The 19,063-nt window shown below is 40.1% G+C and overlaps 1 protein-coding gene and 1 pseudogene across 1 annotated transcript; both read right to left on the minus strand.

The window, feature by feature from the left end:
* Positions 1-2,561: 2,561 nt before the first annotated feature.
* LOC115805036 (serine/threonine-protein kinase pim-1-like) lies at positions 2,562-5,923 on the minus strand. Its single transcript, XM_030765522.1, has 7 exons — positions 5,680-5,923; positions 5,496-5,590; positions 5,090-5,140; positions 4,388-4,940; positions 4,144-4,225; positions 3,072-3,228; positions 2,562-2,684 (listed from the first exon to the last, which is right to left on the minus strand). Exons 1-7 carry the CDS (start codon positions 5,921-5,923, stop codon positions 2,562-2,564), a joined length of 1,305 nt encoding a protein of 434 aa, XP_030621382.1.
* Positions 5,924-13,986: 8,063 nt separating this feature from the next.
* LOC115805037 (serine/threonine-protein kinase pim-3-like) lies at positions 13,987-15,616 on the minus strand (annotated as a pseudogene).
* Positions 15,617-19,063: the final 3,447 nt, after the last annotated feature.

The following is a 19,063-nucleotide window of genomic DNA, read 5'->3' on the forward strand; positions in this document are numbered from 1 at the left end:
AACAGTGATTGTTGTGGCAATCTCTGAAACCATTAATACTTGTATCCAATGCATTTACCAAGTGTGCCAAGCTGAATGCACAATCTCTGCTTTACACTCAGTTTGTAATTTTATAAGACACTTTTTGCAAAACTGTAAGCACAACTCACTGCTTTATGCAGTTTTTTTTACAATTGCTTAAACACTAGCACGCTTTGCAAAACTCTACACACAGTGTTTTGCAAAATACTACACACACTTCTCTACATTAGACACAGAAATCTAACATGATGTCACTTCCTTGCCACTTCAAGGCACTGCCCTTCAAAATACCACGCTTATGAACCAATTGATCAAACACGGCCGTCAGGTGTGCAGACACTTAGGTGCAAAATGCAACCTTTGGAAATGCATGGATGTATTGACTGATTTTCAATGTGGAGAGAAATAAATATTTGTATCAGTGTGCAAGACGGGTGTTGTGTTTGGCCAATATATTCATGTACTTTACTCTAACAATATCTCTGAAAAAAATCAAACCCAGACTATATCATTAAAAAAGTAGAAATGTTAAAAGTGTTTTAGGCCACAGCAGTGTGTAACTGGTTCAAACAGAATTGGATCGTATGAACCATGTGTGTGCCATACAGTGACAAAGTTCAGTTTTTATAAATTACTCTATAGTTTTGAATGAAATGTTCAATTTTGCAAAAGATCCGAGGTGTTCTGCTACTTGTGTGTATGTGTGGTTGTGTGAATTGTGTGTAACGTTTTGACAAAACAAGCCCTGTTTTCAAAACCATGCTTAAGCAATCGTGAAAAACTGTGATGTGACGTGAATGAAGTCTTATGGACAGGCCCACAAAGAAGGTGAGATTTAGCCCAATTTCTTTCTTTAGCACAAATGTTTTTGTTTTCTTTTACTGCACCTCTGTTGTTTGATGAGTGTTAGAACACTTTAAGAAGACAAAAACTTTTCCCCCTTATTTGTATTGATGGTGTGTTATGTTTGGAATACACATCCACGCTGTACACATTTGGATACCTGTGTGTATGTGTGTTTACTACATGTATGACAAATCTTTACAGTAAACTGCTATACCCTGCACATGGAAAAAGCTAAAGCCACAAGCGTTTCTCATTTATAAGATCAGTGTTTAGTTGGTGCTTTGTTTGCTTATTCATAGTAGGTTTGTGTGAATTGTATTGATGCAAAAACACATTTTTCAAAAGAGTTTGAAAAGTTTTGCAGGAATTGTTTACTTTTGCAAGAAATGTATAATGTTTTGTTGGTTAGGTGTAGGGTTTTGTGGTAAGTGTGTACAGTTTTGCAAAAATAGCCTATACTTTCAAAGATAGTGCTAAAGCAATCAGAAAAAAACTGTAATGCTTGTCTAGAATGTATTTTCTATTAGTAAAAAGGATCACCTACACAATTATATAGGCTTCTGGGTAAATATTTTCTAAACAAAGGAGTCTGAAAATCATATTTCTGCATATGGCCAGAAATGCTACCTTAACCAAACTTATTCAGAGTTGAGAGTGATGCTCAGTAAAGGTCCTATGGTCACCACTTGATGCTGAAGGATCTTGTTCAGTTTTCCATTTCCTTCTGCCTTTATTTTCATTTTATTTCTTCTGCTTGTTTCCATGTCAACCAAGCAAATCTATCCAGGAGCCATTCGGCAAGATCAAGTTCTCTTAATGCATAGTGTATTCGTCAATATTATCTGTGATGTGGTATCAAATTTCGTGTCATCATACATTGCGTTGTAAAGCCACTGCAACTCACGTACAGCACAAGACCACAAGCACCATCAGTAAACAAAGACTATTATAACATTGACTAAAGTGAGAGTAGTAACATTGTTTAGTTCACATATCTAAAAGTCACAGCAGGTGTTGCCTATACATAGTCAGTGTGTAATAGCCTATTAACGCTTCAAAGTTTCAGCATTGTCAAAGTTTTCTGAAACGTGACTAGCCTACTTTTGTCTGACATGATCTACAATCATTGTGCAACATGTATGTATCTGATGTAGCCTTGTGAGTAGGGTAATCTGGAGTTTATTAATATTAGCATCTTTATATCCCAGCTCGGACCAATTTAGTGTAAGTACAGCATTTAATAATATGTGGATGTTTTATATAAAGGAAGTTTGCTTACTTCCTCTGATGATGAAGTAGCTAATTGTGAGATGTCACAACAACACTCTCTCAAACCAAAATTCTGTAACTGTGATGCAGTGATATTCATTGACCCAAACAGTAAAAGGCAAAGTCAGATGTCTCTTATTAAGGGATGAAATATGACAATCTTTCCTCCCAGTTTGTGTTGAAATATTTGGTTCCAAGTCATGAGTCAATGATAATCAAAAACTTGACAACTTTCAACAGTTATGATAACGGTTATTTAATATGTAACTTATTACAAAACCATTTGCAGCCATTTATTAATATACAGTGCAAACAGCCAAATACAGTGAGTCTAACATTTTTAACAATTCAATCGAAAAAATGCTTCAGTTGGATTCCATTGTGTGGTGAATTCTAGGCACGGAAGTGTTGAAATATTCATGCAGTTATTTGTTGTCAGCTTGGTCTAAGATTTGCTGCAGTTTTTCATGAACAGTCTTCAGCTGATGCTCTGCTCCCAGCGTGCCTCTGGCTTCCAGCAGCAGTGCTGGCATACAGGAGGGACCATACTGTGGAAAGAGATGCTGGCTGAGATAGGGAACCCAAATTCTGTACATCCACTGTTGCACTGATAATGGCTTCATTTGAAATTTTCATTTCAAATGAAGCACAACTGTACCTGAGAACTCCTCTCCCCATAACTCACCCATTTATCTTTTCAGAGTAAACTCTGTAAGAACTACCACTTTGCATTTGCCTACTCTCCAGTGTGTAACACCATGCAACCCTTTCTACATCACTTTCAGCAATTTCATTCTAAATTCAATCGAAATTGAATTAGTTCTCGGGTTCAGTTGATCTGAGATTTAACAAATTCCACCACAGTGGAATAGCCCACAAGGTGGAAATAAACCAAAAACGTGATGATAGATGAAAATTAGAGGAAAAATGCTCACCACTGGCTCTTCATCAGGGTGAGTGTTGCAGTGCTGGAGGTAGCTCCTGTGAAGCTTGGTCAGGTCACTGAGGAAGGACCAAGCTTTTCTCAGGTCTGTGAGCCTCTGCTCCAGCTCATCACGCTCTTTCTGCAGTCTCCGCACATGAGCCTCACTCCTGAAAATGGATGGACAGAGAAATAAAAAGAGCAATGAAAACAGACGTCAGTTTGCATCAAATGTTCAACATAGCTTCTGGAATGGAAGAGACTGAAAACTGGAACTGGAGACTGAATCGTTACATTTTTTGTCCCAATACAAAAAAAAGCATTTTACATAAAAAACAGATTATTGATGCTTAATTTAAGTAATGCAATAAGGAAAAGATTACTCACCCTAAGTTCCTGCTGGATTTCACACTGTTTAAACTTACACTTGCGCTGGGATAATTAGGTTAAAATGGAAAAAAAACTGCCACATTATGTAATTGTAATTTCACTGTCAGTCCTGTCCATTCAGTATTTTGCTTGTACACTTGCGCCAAATACCTGGTGTTTAACCGCGAACGTGTTCGAATGTTTACTTCAAACCACTACATTTTCTGGGGGTACACTGAAAAACAAGACTTTAAAACCGTTAAAAAACAAACGCTTAGCATATCCACCAATACGGACACTTACTGAAATTGCATATTACAAGAGTTTTTGAAAGATTCCCAACTCAACATGGATGCTTAAATTGAATATGTGCCAGCAACTGTTCCACTATCACCCAAAAATGATCCATTCCACAACTACGTATCTTATTCTTCCTGGTTTTGAAAGCGACATGCAATAATATAGGTGCAATACCGCCAACTAACGACTTGAAATGGCGCTGACACAATGGATCGGGCACTTGAACTGGGGCGGGACTGCTCTAGGTCCTCGAGGGACAGGTACCTCAAATTTTCCACCCTCTTCTTTACCTACATGTTTACTGTGATTAATAGATTTTGTATCAAGTTTCATTTACTAAATTCCATAGGAAAATTTCTTTGTTTTCTAATATGAGTCATATCAAAATTAGATGAAAATTTTAGCAAGCCTGGAACCAGCGGTGGCGCCTCATCTGTTTCAGGGTTGGACGATCCTCTGGAGTTTCTTTCAGACACCAGCGAATCAGGTCTTGGAACTCTATGTGAAAGAGAAAGAAAATTAAGTATGGAGTTAAAAACGGGACAAATCAACCAACTACATGAGAGATGTGGAAGTTCTGTAATGAATGTAGTTCTTTCTGTTAGTTTGTGTATGTTGGCCATAAGAAAAATGTGTTTGGCTTTGTGCCAACATCTTTACCTGCAGATGGTCCTTGAGGGAAAGGTAGATGGCCCTGGATGATCTGTTGCCTGGAGGTGAATGGTGCAAAGCCACACACTAGACGGAACATGGTCACTCCCACAGACCAGACAGTGGCTGGGCCTGCCATATACTCACTATGCAGGAACCATTCAGGTGGTGCATATTGAAAGGTCCCTGCAAAGTAGTCGTAAGGGCAGATCTGGAGCAGGTCTCCGCAGCCAAAGTCGATGAGTTTGACCGTGTGAGAGTCCGTCAGAATGAGCACGTTTTCAGGCTTCACGTCACGGTGGAGAACCCCGCGCTTCTCGCAGTGACGCAAAGCCCTCAACAACTGGTTCATCACCTCGCGAGTCACATTCTCGTCGAGGGAGCCACCCTGCGCCTCGCAGAATTCGGCGAGATCCTGACAGGGTTCAAGCAGCTCCAGGATCAAAACGAACTGACTTGGTTGTTCAAACCACTCCAACAGCCGTAGGATGTTTGAACAGTGAGGGGCTGTGTTCACCATGCTCATCAGAGCCACCTCCAAAGGCAAAGTACCCTGTCCAGGCTACAGAAAACACAGGTGACGTGAAGGGCAGTTTGTGCTTTGTGCCATTAACACAGGTTCAAGAGGATCATGGTTCAAATTCAGTATTGCTCTCTCTAGTGCCCTGAGAACAGCTTAAAAAATGAGTGAAACACAAATAGATAACTTACAATCTCAAGCGTCTCCTCTGCCCTGTCTTTAGAGATATACTTGATGGCAACCTGAAGAAATCAAAATCTGACCTGAGTCTACATATATCTCTAAGCTGCGATGATTAGAATGCTACAATCACTACACAAACACGAAGCCAATCAGAAAAGGTAGTTCAACAGTAGTGGTAGTTACATTTCTTTCAATGGCTGAAGCTAGGGGAATGCTGTCGCACAATATTTCAGATGAAAATAAACTAATAAAGAGTTACACTTGTAATATGAAGCTTTTTACACTGTTATTAAAGTGATCGTGCCTCAAATCGGTGACAGCAAAAGTTTGATGAGTTTTAATAAGGCCAGCAAGCTATGAGACAAAGATTTTGGTTGTGACACAAAAAACAGAGGGTTATAGTTACGGTCTTACAGGCATTTGATCCTCAATGCGGATCCCAGCAAAAACACTTCCAAATCCACCTTCTCCAAGGAAGTGCTGCTCCATGTACGACTCCTCAAACGTAACTACGATGTGAAGAAAACATATGTTACTCTCTGTGAGAATGGTATATTTGAAACATTTCCATGAGGTGACTATCAGATCAATTTCAGACCTCTGCGTTGGCGTTTGGCACGTCTGCCGCCTTTGGTGGAAAGGCCTGCTTTTTGCCGGGACCGCTTCAACCCCTGATGCCCTGGCTCTTCCTGTGGAGGTTTATCCTCCTCCTCCTCCTCACAAAGTCTGCTGGACTTTGTGTGGCCCTCACTGTTTGGCTGAAGCTTCTTGCTACAGCCCTGCCTCATACTGATCTGAGGCCTGTGGCCCGTGGCCTGTCCAATGGCCACGTCTGGGGCCATAGCGGAAGAGACAGCTGCCACCCGGCCCTTGGGCGCTACAGTGGGGCAACTTTGACCGGCTACTTCCAAACATTTGTCTGGATCGACAGGCAATGGAGGCAGTGGGGTTTGGAGGTGGGTGCTAAACACTGCTCTCTCCTCTCTCTCTCCACTAAACTGTGAGCACGGCTCTCTCTTCCTCCTGATTGCCTTGCATGTCTTGTACAGAAAACTATCTGAAGCTGAGAGGAAACAGCAGTAAAAAGATTACTGCAACCTTTTAAGGATATACCCCTGTCGCTAATTCTGTTAACATCATTTCTCATTACAAAACATTAAGTGTACTATCTTTCATGACTGGAACTCTTCAAAAGTTTTGTCATGTATACTTAAGAGCTGTTCCAGCACACACATTAATTCAGTGACAATTCAATACTAGTCTGTTTCAAGTAGAAAATGACCAGAAATTAAACAACATTTAAATCTACCAGTTGTATGGATTATCGATACGGGCCTTTAAAAAAAAAACGGCCGGGATCGTGTCACAACATTGTTATTTGTTTTCTGATCGCTGTTATATTAAATATGACTGAAAATAAGCAATAAATAGTAGTCGCTCGAAAAGTACTTACCCGGTTTCGTTTTCAAAAACATTTTCTATGCCGTGTTAAGTTTTAATTTGTAAAAGACCATGAAAATGTCGCCTGAGATAAATCTCATCAATTTCACTTTTGTTGTCTTATCGTGTATCCGCTGACAACCTCGCAGAATTCGAAGGTGTTCATTATGATTTAGTGGAAATTCGAAGATAAACCTAAGAACTTTGGTTACCATGTCAACATTACCTTTAAGGAAGTCTAAATGGCGAGATGTCCGTATCGGAAGAAGCTTTTCCAATGATGGATGCAGGATTTCAACACTAAGTTACACTCCATCATAACCCATCCTAGCCCTCTCCAGTCCACTAATTATCTGACTCCCGTACACAGAGAGCAGAAATCTACCCAAGAGCACAGCGGTAGTCATATAATCAAGTAACTTTTGAAAGAAATAACCCGATATAACCCGACACTGAGCCGTAAATGTATCTGACAGTATGGACTGTACCGTTTTGAGGTAATACCAATACCGGCCACATTCCTCATATAAAGGCAGACTACGCGAAACCTCTGCTCTTGGATTAGCCTGAGCGCTAACATGAAGGGGACGAGGACGACGATCCAAATCAGCCGTTTTTCCGTGGCGCTTCAACATTTTCAGTTAGCTGAATAAAAGAGTTTTAACCATGTCCAAATGCTCCCCTTAATAGCAGCCTTTAAAAACTGCTACTCCCCAAAACTTTTAATATAAGTTACCCCGATGCTACACCTTTCCAAGTATCCTTAAAAGCAATTGCACTGAAATTTTTCTCTAGCTAATGACCCGCATAGATCTTTCATCCCCGTTATTCAGAACGGTTTAACGGACTCGAGCTGGCCTCTTGCAGTGGACTAGTTGTGAGACGAGCAAGAGACAAGAAATGATTCTTCAAGGCTGCACATGAACAAAATGAGAGGAAAACGTCGTGTTTTTAGAATCTGTCATGTCTCACCCCACCTCTTCCAACACCTCCCCTCTACCTACTACGGCTAACTGTGGTTGGATAAGGGCACTACTAAAATAAACTGCTCTGTTCATAATGACATTATTACTGAAATGAATTCAACAGAAAACCATTACAAACAATTTACACAATTATGATGGCCAACCGATAAGATTACATATGCCAGTTTACATGACTCAAATACAAACAACAGTGCAAATGCGACATTACCAACAGACCTATGCATTCTCGCTATACATGTTTCCCAGATAGCAAACAATCATTAACATTATGTTAAATCAACATTCCGCTGTCAACGTTGAGTTTATTGAATCAATATTTCTCGCTATACATGTTTCCCAGATAGCAAAGAATCATTAACATTATGTTAAATCAACATTCCGCTGTCAACGTTGAGTTTATTGAATCAACGGCGATCTCCGATGTTGATTCTTCATCACTTTTCCACACTTGGTTAATATTGAAACAATGCTGAAATCATAACTAAAGATAATCGGGACTTTAATGGTATTTCAACCGATATTAAACCATAGCAAATTATTATTACTACTTTAAAATATTGTGAATAAATATATCCAGTTTTATCTACAGCCAGGATGTTTTTAAATATATTTATAGCCCTATATTATTAAACATCATATTTTATAGCCACCACGAATATAAAAAACCCTGCAGTAACCTAAGTTTTGCTAACTGACCAAATGAACTCAGTGTAGGTGTTTGTGAAGCTGTAGGGTCTAAATCTTACTACAGATGCTAATGTTATAGATGCTAATAACATTTAAAGGTGTCTCAATTATAGTAATGACCGTTGTGACAGGCACGCATGTATGACGGCATATCATGTTACACAATGTAAATAAACTATAAATGTTTAGGAGCATTCAATTTGGTACAATTCATTCAAACATTAGATATATAAACGCACGCTTACCTGATATGGATGCACAAATGAGATGTGCGAGGTGCCGTTGGTCTTCCACATGATGATCTCCCGGTCAGCTATAATTAACTATAATCAGCTATAATTCGATGACTTCTCTATCATATCATTTATAATCAGGGCAACTATATATCAATGTTATTCCAACGTCACTGTTATCAACATTACTATACTGTCGGGTTTCATCGGTATTGTAATGGTGATCCAACATTTATTAAGCATTGAAATTTCAATCTCAACCATAATGATGATTCAGATGGAAAATCAATATTTTTTCAATGTCGTTTTGCTATCTTAATAATGTTTACTTGTTAATTAAGTAAGGCAAAACTATGCATGAGAACTTGGCACTGAAGCCAGTATTACGCTGTGCTGATGATCTGACCAAGGTTTTTAAATGCTGACTTCTTTTTGTTTTTTTTTGGTGAAGGAATTATTATAAATTTAATTCACAATAATCTTGTAAAGGGCTTTTTGTAGAATCTCTATGGGCTAAGAAATTATGTGATGTCATTACATAACATGCAATTTACCACCGGTCCTAGTTTTCCCGGGATTGTTCTCGTTTTTGAGCGACTATCTCGGAAAATTAATATTCTTTCCGGGGACACGAATTGTCCCGTTTTTTGTGAAAATGTACTTCATAGTTTCAGATAAAACCTCATTTGGTTTGTACTGCTATTCTGATATCTTTATACATCCAATCCTGTGTCTGCAAACTGGTAAAAACGCGTAGAACGCAGCGACGATTGGCTATGTTTATTTGATTGGTAGCAGAAGTAGGAAAGCTTACCTTATTGCTAACAACTGCCAGAGCTGTCGCTCTGCCGCGCACACATCCACATCGACATCGACGACCCCACCGTGAGTTCAGTTGCTAGCTAGAGGTAACATTAGTTGAAAAAACAAAACAAAACAAAAACTTTCTATTTCTATTGTAGGTTTTGTGAACTGGGGGGGGGGGGGGGGGGAGACGGACGAGGAGGATGACAAAACAAAATCGGAGGAACCACCAGCGTCAAAGAAAAAACGTACAAAAAACGTACAACTCAGACTGGCCGAAAAGGGAAAACGTTTGTGAATGGGTAAGATCAACCTAAGTAGACCCGTTCTTAATAGGGAGTCGTACAACTGTTAACATAGTATATTTACATGTATAGTTTAACCCCCCCCCCCCCCACCACCACAAAAAAAAAAAAAAAAATCGTCCGAGTGTCCCGTTTTTCCACAAAGATGGCAGCCTATCGTGCGCCTATCGTGCGTTAAAACTTACCTAAAAACTGCAGTGGCAAAACTAGCATAGCAAAACTAGCGAAAATAAGATGACCAAAGTCAGTAGAGCAAACTCAGTAGTGGTCTTGTTCTGAAACAGTATAAAAGATTATAAAAGTATTTAACTAAAACTTCAATTTAAAGTCATCAAAATAGCAGTTCGCCCTAAAAGGTCTTAGCCAGGAACACTAGCCTGTTTACATTTTCTGGCTTGAGGGATGCCCTAGTGCATGTCACAACATTGCCCCTCATGCTTAAAACATGCTCAGAGGTGGAACTTGTGGCGGGGATGGCCAGGTATTCGGGATTCAGAACTACCAAATTGTCCCAGTTTTCACCACAATTAAAATAATAATAATAATAATAATAATAATAATAATAATATTATACTTGGTTTCAGTGCTTACACAGACATTTATCATGTTCTGTCCCACTCATAACTTAACCCAATCAAAAAACATAAACAATGTACCATGTGTGAATTCAATGCTGATTTGTCTGTGTCAGTCAATGTGTCATTGTCATGGCTGTTGCTATGACGCTTGTGGTTCTGTCTTACAGAATCTGTCAGTACGCTAAGACATGCCAAAGAGAAAGTCGTTTTTTCCTAAAGAACTGCCGAAGGCTCACCTCTTTCTTCGTGAAGTGGCCGGCAACGAAAACGCTGCGTTCTGCACACACTGCAGGAGTACATTTTCGGTTGAGCACGGTGGAAATGCCGACATAAAAGATAACATTAATGAAAACGCCTGTGGTGCATGCATAAGCTCATAAAGTACATGTTCGTGAGTGGTACATGTGGTACACTTAAGGGTCCTGGTTGGGGGTTTGAAAATGTGGTCAACTTACCTTTGATCGCTCCAAAATAGCCAGACAAAAAATCCAACGTGATGCCTGGTCCACACAGTTGCAATTACAGCACTTAGATTTTAAACTAGAAATATACAACAGTTAGTTCCGACCGAGTAATTTGATTGGATGAGGCATTCAGTGAGTGCTGATATTGAGGACAACAGCACTGGGACGTTTTACAGTTATGAATCACTTCGCTTTACAGATGTTCCGATGCAATCATTGATTACACCAATCAATTCTCTGATAGCCAAAATTCTGAGAAATTCATACACTTTATTTCATGCTTTTAAAAAATATCCCAGTCTTCTCTGGGTCTTTCAGGGAACACATTTGGCTCTTTAACAAACACCTCACAAGCAGTGGAGTGGTAGTTGTGGAGTTGGTTGTGAAATTGGGGAGTAAAGGTTAACATGACAGAATTAGTGAGAAAGAAGTGGGAAAACACATTCATTCACTGTCAGCTGTACTCAAAGTACATTAATATATGTTGTTTCAACACTGAAGGTGCTTAGACATAACTGGCGTTGGGGCGTCAACGCAACGCTCTGCATAGGCTTGAGGTTCCACTCAGTCCTCCACATGACAAGCATCCTAGATATGTAATCATGGACGCTCTATTTTAAAAAGTAGAGATCGGGAGAAATAAGGCAACGACAGAAGTGGCTCTTCCACCTTGTTATACAATCTCTCTCTGCAAATAAATAACAAAACACTAAAATATTCGATACCCAATAACTAATATCTAATAACCAGGGACGTAGCAAGCTTCGGAGTATGCTGGGTATGTAACTATAAATTATTACAGCCGAATCCACGAACCAGGTAGCTGCATCTCGATGCTAACTTTGCGCCATGCATCTTTTTTTTTTTTTTTTTTCCAGGGAGGTTGTGGTACCACTTCGAAGTGGTGTCATATAACTCTGAAAAGCCTGACACACAGTATAATCTCCAGTTTGTCCTCTATTTGACTTTAATTGGATCTTTAAATTCAATGTTTATATTTCGTGCTGGTAATGTTCCAGTACGTCACACTGTAAAATCACTGGTTACACTCGGAAAGGACAGCGGCAAACGGGGTTGAAGTTCAACCAGTTTGAACTTTTAACAGAGCGTCACAATGCCTGGCTTGAACACTACGCTACGCTGAGGTCAGAACGGAGGCATAAAGCTCTCTTAATAGGAAAACAATGGCAAAGCAAGCATTGGGAGATTTTGACGCTAGTCATATGTAAGCACCTTGACCCTTATGGTTCTCTTCTTACATTTTAAAATTGTATTATTTATGCAAAAAAATATTCACAATTTTCTGTTAGACACTCATTATTTTAGTATATTACAGTGATTTAGAAATTGCTCCCCAAGAAGAAAACCGGCTTTCTCCATAGAGGAAATGTTGAGTGATGTTCCCAGTGACTCTTCTGGATCTCCCATAGTTTTTTTTGTCTAGTATTCTAACACACAACATAGTTTCCAAGAGAAAAAAATGAAACTACCTACAGATATTAACCTATAAAGCAGGGTAACTAAATGAGAAAAGGTCAGTGACTTGCTTCTCCAAACTGTTGCAGGTAGGCCATCACTGATAATGAAAATGGACTGGAAACTGAATCATTAAATTCATTTTCTTGTCCATCACCTTTAACAAGAATCAGTTTATACAAATTACTCACAACTGATTAATTCAAATAATGTAATAAGGAAAAACTACTCACCCAAAATTCCTGCTGGATATTTAACGTTTAATGTCATGTTTGGTTGAACAGTGTTTAAAATTATTCTTGTACCAGGGAGGTGGGATAACTATGTTGAAAGGGAAAGAAATGTGTGACAAATTCTGCAAATACACTTTCACTGTCAGATATGTAAATTCAGCATTTTGCCTGTACACTTGCGCCAAATAACTGTTTTTTTTTACTGTGAACACAGTGGTCATTCTTGCCCTTCTGAGTGACCAGAGACTCCGGCAGTCTTCCATTCCTTCATAGAACCACGATTATATACATAACTAGCGTTCTATTTCAGTCCATACAGACTGCCAGAGGCAGTCAATGGACTAGTGGAAGACGTATGCCAACTATGTCACGAGGAAGCTTACTCAGAATCAGGCAAGACAGTAGGAAGCATGGCCACATGTGTCAATGGAAGCGATGCTACCTTCAGGCCCCGTCCACACGACAACAGTGAAAATGGAGTTTTTGCGAAAACAGAAAAGTTTTGCTGCGTTTTGGCCTTTTCGTCCACATGACAACGGTGTTTTCGGGGCCTGAAAATCAGAGCTTAAAACCAGAATTGTTTTTCAGTTGGCTCACTCTGAGCGGAATCGTTTTTTTTTTTTTTTAACGTTTCTGGTTTTGCGTTCCACCCTAACATTATTGTTCCCAAACCGGTTAGGCCCAAATGAAATAACGGTTAATAATGTTCCATGTAGGGCTGTATGACATGACAACTTCGATCTTTCGGATGGTATAAAAATGTCTGTTGATAGATGTTTTACTCTATAGTCTCTATTGCTAATGTCACAAAACATTACAAAAACACATTGGATCACTAACTAGGAGCACTGTAGTCCAATCTGTCCTCGAGAAGAAATCCACTGTGGCTTTCCAGTCATTTGATTGGTTTGCAATCGTTGTCAGTCACAAACATTTAAATGGCAAAATTGAGAAACCCAGTTAACAAGCTAATAGGCTATACAGGTAACATTTAGCCTAACCTGAGCTAGCTAGCTTGCTTTCCAACATTAGTTCTCTCTACATGGTAGCCTATCTGTCAAACACTGATGAAGTTGATGTCTAAGACCAGCATTTATGAGGTGCATAGCGTAATATTGACCTCCTCTAGTTGCACGCTATTAACCGGTTACCATTAATTCAAATAAATGTTTCTGCTCTAGGACATTAAAAAATATGAAGTTTCTGGTTTTATCTTTGTTCCGAGCAAAATACAGATTGTTTTTGCTTTTCGTTTTCATTCCTTGAACTTGCTCAAAGCCTTGCTAAAAACTCAGACTTTTGAAAACAGGTTCCAGAGTGGAATCTTTTGAAAATGCAACCCTTACGTCGCCATATAGACAGGCAAATACAGAACCTTTTGAAAACGATGATGACAGAGCCCCACCTCACACATGGCTCCGTTACACCATCACTTACTACCCTGGCATACATACTACAGCGTTTTCCACTCTTTTTTGAGAATCTGTGTGGAAGAGGATGAGTTCTCAAAACATTGTCATATGGATCTGAAACTTTTTGAAAACACACACATGAGGACTTCTACTTATCTATTGATTGCCTCTGGCAGTCTGTGAGGACTGAAATAGGACCAAATATTTGAGTGATGTGGAATGTGGTGTTGTGTGGTGTAGTCCTTTCCGTTAGTTTGTGTATGATGGCCATAATAAAAAAAAATGTGTCACTTTGTGCCAACTTCTTTACCTACAGATGGTCCTTCAGAGAAAGGTAGATGGCCCTGGATGATCTGTCACCTGGAGGTGAATGGTGCAAAGCCACACACTAGACGGAACATGGTCACTCCCACAGACCAGACAGTGGCTGGGCCTGCCATATACTCACTATGCAGGAACCATTCAGGTGGTGCATATTGAAAGGTCCCTGCAAAGTAGTCGTAAGGGCAGTCCTGGAGCAGGTCTCCGCAGCCAAAGTCGATGAGTTTGACCGTGTGAGAGTCCGTCAGAATGAGCACGTTCTCAGGCTTCACGTCACGGTGGAGAACCCCGCGCTTCTCACAGTGATGCAAAGCCCTCAACAACTGCTTCATCACCTTGCGAGTCACATTCTCGTCCAGGGAGCCACCCTGCGCTTCGCAGAATTCGGCGAGATCCTGACAGGGTTCAAGCAGCTCCAAGATCAAAACGAACTGTGTTGGTTGTTCAAACCACTCCAACAGCCGCAGGATGTTTGAACAATGAGGGGCTGCGTTCACCATGCTCATCAGAGCCACCTCCAAAGGCAAAGTACCCTGTCCAGGCTACAGAAAACACAGGTGACGTGAAGGGAAGTTTGTGCTTTATGCCATTAACACAGGTTCAATAGGATCAAGGTTCAAATTCAGTATTGCTCTCTCTAGTGCCCTGAGAACAGCTTAAAAAATGAGTGAAACACAAATAGATAACTTACAATCTCAAGCGTCTCCTCTGCCCTGTCTTTAGAGATATACTTGATGGCTACCTGAAGAAATCAAAATCTGACCTGAGTCTACATATATCTCTAAGCTGTGACGATTAGAATGCTACAATCACTACACAAACATGAAGCCAATCAGAAAAGGTAGTTCAACAGTAGTGGTAGTTACATTTCTTTCAATGGCTGAAGCTAGGGGAATGCTGTCGCACAATATTTGAGATGAAAATAAACTAATTAAGAGTTCCAGTTGTAATATTAAGCTTTTTACACTGTTATTAAAGTGATCATATTTCAGATCAGTGACAGCAAAAGCAGCTAGCCAGCTAGGAGATAAATATTGTATCTAAACGATTGCTGTGACACAAAATGTTTTGTGGAGATCACTTTACACAGAGGGATGCAAATGTTTCATGCTCCTGTATGGAATCTGAAGTGGATATCAGGATTATAACTCTATTAGATTTAATAAAATAACAGTGTAAAATTGAAAACACATAATGAAACAGAGGGTTATAGTTACGGTCTTACAGGCATTTGATCCTTAATGCGGATCCCAGCAAAAACACTTCCAAATCCACCTTCTCCAAGGAAGTGCTGCTCCATGTAGGACTCCTCAAATGTTCCTACAATGTGAGGAAAACATCTGTCACTCTCTGTGGGAACGTCATATTTGAAACATTTCCATTAGGTGACTATCAGATCAAATTCAGACCTCTGCGTTGGCGTTTGGCATGTCTGCCGCCTTTGGTGGAAAGGCCTGCTTTTTGCTGGGACCGCTTCAACCCCTGATGCCCTGGCTCTTCCTGTGGAGGTTTATCCTCCTCCTCCTCACAAAGTCTGCTGGACTTTGTGTGGCCCTCACTGTTTGGCTGAAGCTTCTTGCTACAGCCCTGCCTCATACTGATCTGAGGCCCGTGGCCTGTCCAATGGCCACGTCTGGGGCCATAGCGGAGGAGACAGCTGCCAGTCGGCCCTTGGATGTTACATTGGGGCAACTATGACCGGCTACTTCCAAACATTTGTCTGGATTGACAGGCAATGGAGAAAGTGGGGTTTGGAGGTGGGTGCTAAACACTGCTCTCTCCTCTCTCTCTCCACTAAACTGTGAGCACGGCTCTCTCTTCCTCCTGATTGCCTTGCATCTCTCATAGAGTAAACTATCTGAAGCTAGGAGGAAACAGCAGTAAAAAGATTACTGCAACCTTTTAAGGATACACCCCTGTCTGATAATTCTGTTAACATCATTTCTCATTACAAAACATTAAGTATACTATCTTTCATGACTGGAACTCTTCAAAAGGTTTGTCATGTATACTTAAGAGCTGTTCTGACATACACATTAATTCATTGACAATTGTTTTCAATACTAGTCTGTTTCAAGTTGAAAATGACCAGAAATTAACCAATATTTAAATTTACCAGTTGTATAGCTTATCGATAAAGGCCTTTTTTACAAAACGAATGGGCAGGATTGTGTCACAACACACACCAATTTATTTGTTTTCTGAGGGCTGTTCTATAAAATATGACTGAAAATAAGGCATAAATATAATGTATTCGCTCGAAAAGTACTTACCCGGTTTCGTTTTCAAAACCATTTCTCTATGCCGTATGAAGTTTTAATTTGTAAAAGAGCATGAAAATGTCGCCTGAGATAAATCTTTTTGCCGGGACTACTTCAATCCCTGATGCCTTGGCTCTTCCTGTGGAGGTTTATCCTCCTCCTCCTCCTCACAAAGTCTGCTGGACTTTGTGTGGCCCTCACTGTTTGGCTGAAGCTTCTTGCTACAGCCCTGCCTCATACTGATCTGAGGCCCGTGGCCCGTGGCCTGTCCAATGGCCACGTCTGGGGCCATAGCGGAGGAGACAGCTGCCAGTCGGCCCTTGGATGTTACATTGGGGCAACTCTGACCGGCTACTTCCAAACATTTGTCTGGATTGACAGGCAATGGAGGCAGTGGGGTTTGGAGGTGGGTGCTAAACACTGCTCTCTCCTCTCTCTCTCCACTAAACTGTGAGCACGGCTCTCTCTTCCTCCTGATTGCCTTGCATCTCTCATAGAGTAAACTATCTGAAGCTGAGAGGAAACAGCAGTAAAAAGATTACTGCAACCTTTTAAGGATACACCCCTGTCTGATAATTCTGTTAACATCATTTCTCATTACAAAACATTAAGTATACTATCTTTCATGACTGGAACTCTTCAAAAGGTTTGTCATGTATACTTAAGAGCTGTTCTGACATACACATTAATTCATTGACAATTGTTTTCAATACTAGTCTGTTTCAAGTTGAAAATGACCAGAAATTAACCAATATTTAAATTTACCAGTTGTATAGCTTATCGATAAAGGCCTTTTTTACAAAACGAATGGGCAGGATTGTGTCACAACACACACCAATTTATTTGTTCTCTGAGGGCTGTTCTATAAAATATGACTGAAAATAAGGCATAAATATAATGTAGTCGCTCGAAAAGTACTTACCCGGTTTCGTTTTCAAAACCATTTCTCTATGCTGTATGAAGTTTTAACTTGTAAAAGAGCATGAAAATGTTGCCTGAGATAAATCTTTTTGCCAGGACTACTTCAATCCCTGATGCCCTGGCTGTTTCTGTGGAGGTTTATCCTCCTCCTCCTCTTCACAAAGTCTGCTGGACTTTGTGTGGCCCTCACTGTTTGGCTGAAGCTTCTTGCTACTGCCCTGTCTCATACTGATCTGAGGCCTGTGGCCCGTGGCCTGTCCAATGGCCACGTCTGAGGCCATATTGGAAGAGACTGCTGCCGGTCGGCCCTTGGATGTTACAGTGGGGCAACTCTGACCGGCTACTTCCAAACATTTGTCTGGATTGACAGGCAATGGAGGCAGTGGGGTTTGGAGGTGGGTGCTATACACTGCTCTCTCCTCTCTCTTTCTACTAGACTGTGAGCACGGCTTTAGGTCAGACTGCTTTCTCTTCCTACTCATTGCCTTGCAGCTCATATAGAGCAAACCGTCCGAAGTTCAGAGGAATCAGCAGTGAAAAGGTTATCTAAACCTTTTAGCCGTACACCCGTCTTGTTAATTCTGTGAACAATATTTACAAAGTCAGACTAAATGAAACCTCGGCTCCTGGATTAGCCCGAGCGCTGCCACGAAGGGGACGGGGAAGGCGATCCAAATTAGCCGTTTCTCCGCGTTTACATTTTCACGCAGCTTAGTAAAAGAGCTTTATCCATATTCAAATGCTCACCTCAAAAGCAGTCTTTAAAGACAGATAGTCCCCAAAATTTCATATTATGAGTTACCCCGATGCTACAGCTTCCTTCAAAAGCCATTACGCTGAAATTTGTCTCTAGGTAGATACCCAGGCTCGAGTTGTCCTATTGTAGGGTACTAGTGAGATGAGCAAGAGACATGACTAACTGATATTTTGCAAGGCTGCACAGTAAATAAAATTAGAGACACTGTTCCACAGAAGTTGTATGTATCAAGTGAATTATATCTACTGCCCAACATAGCTTCCATGTAAGATGACTGTGGTTAATACTGAAGTTTCCAGTATTTATTTCATTATTTCAATTTATTTCATTATCCTGAACAGTAACCAATCACACAGGACAGTGCAGTGTAAGTTATTATTCATTATACGCATTTGCAAGGAAGAACACATGGTAAAAAGAAGAATGATGAAATTATAAGAGACAAACACTGTTTCAAGATAGTAAAAACGTCATGCTCTTTAAATCTGTCATGTATTACCCCACCTCGCTTCCCTTCTGCCTGCTACAGCATTAAAGTTTATTTTAGTAAAGTTTAGAGTAAAGTTTATGTTAGTAATGTATGGCTGTGGTTGGATAAGGACACTACTAAAATAAACTTTTCTTTATGTAGTGATTAAATATAAAACAATATAAAGTTGACATTACAAACATCTATATAGCAATGTGTCTTGATATACATATTGGGCTTAGTCAGTGTTTATCTGTGAATTAATTCATGTAAAATGATGCATCTGTACTTAGCATTGATATAAGAACATCTTCATGGTATACTGATGTATGGTCTGACCATTGTTTTGAAAAGTTGACTTGTTTTTACATTCAGCATATCCTGTTTGTGTGAAAACTGACCTAAAACCCTACAGTGGCAAAAGTGTCGTAGTGAAACTGGCATGAGCAAAGTCAGTGGAGCAGGTTCAGTAGTGGTCTTGTTCTGAAACATGTTTTGTCAGTATTTGTTTTCAGATTTTACAGACGGAAAAATGCCAGAAATTTGTTCTTTTATTTGTTTGCATTTGCGGCACCATTCTCATTTCAGAATAACATTCTTGTTAGACTTACAGGAGCATAATGTTTTTGCACAGG

Source organism: Chanos chanos, chromosome 2 (genome assembly GCF_902362185.1).
Source record: "Chanos chanos chromosome 2, fChaCha1.1, whole genome shotgun sequence".
Classification (NCBI taxonomy): domain Eukaryota; kingdom Metazoa; phylum Chordata; class Actinopteri; order Gonorynchiformes; family Chanidae; genus Chanos; species Chanos chanos.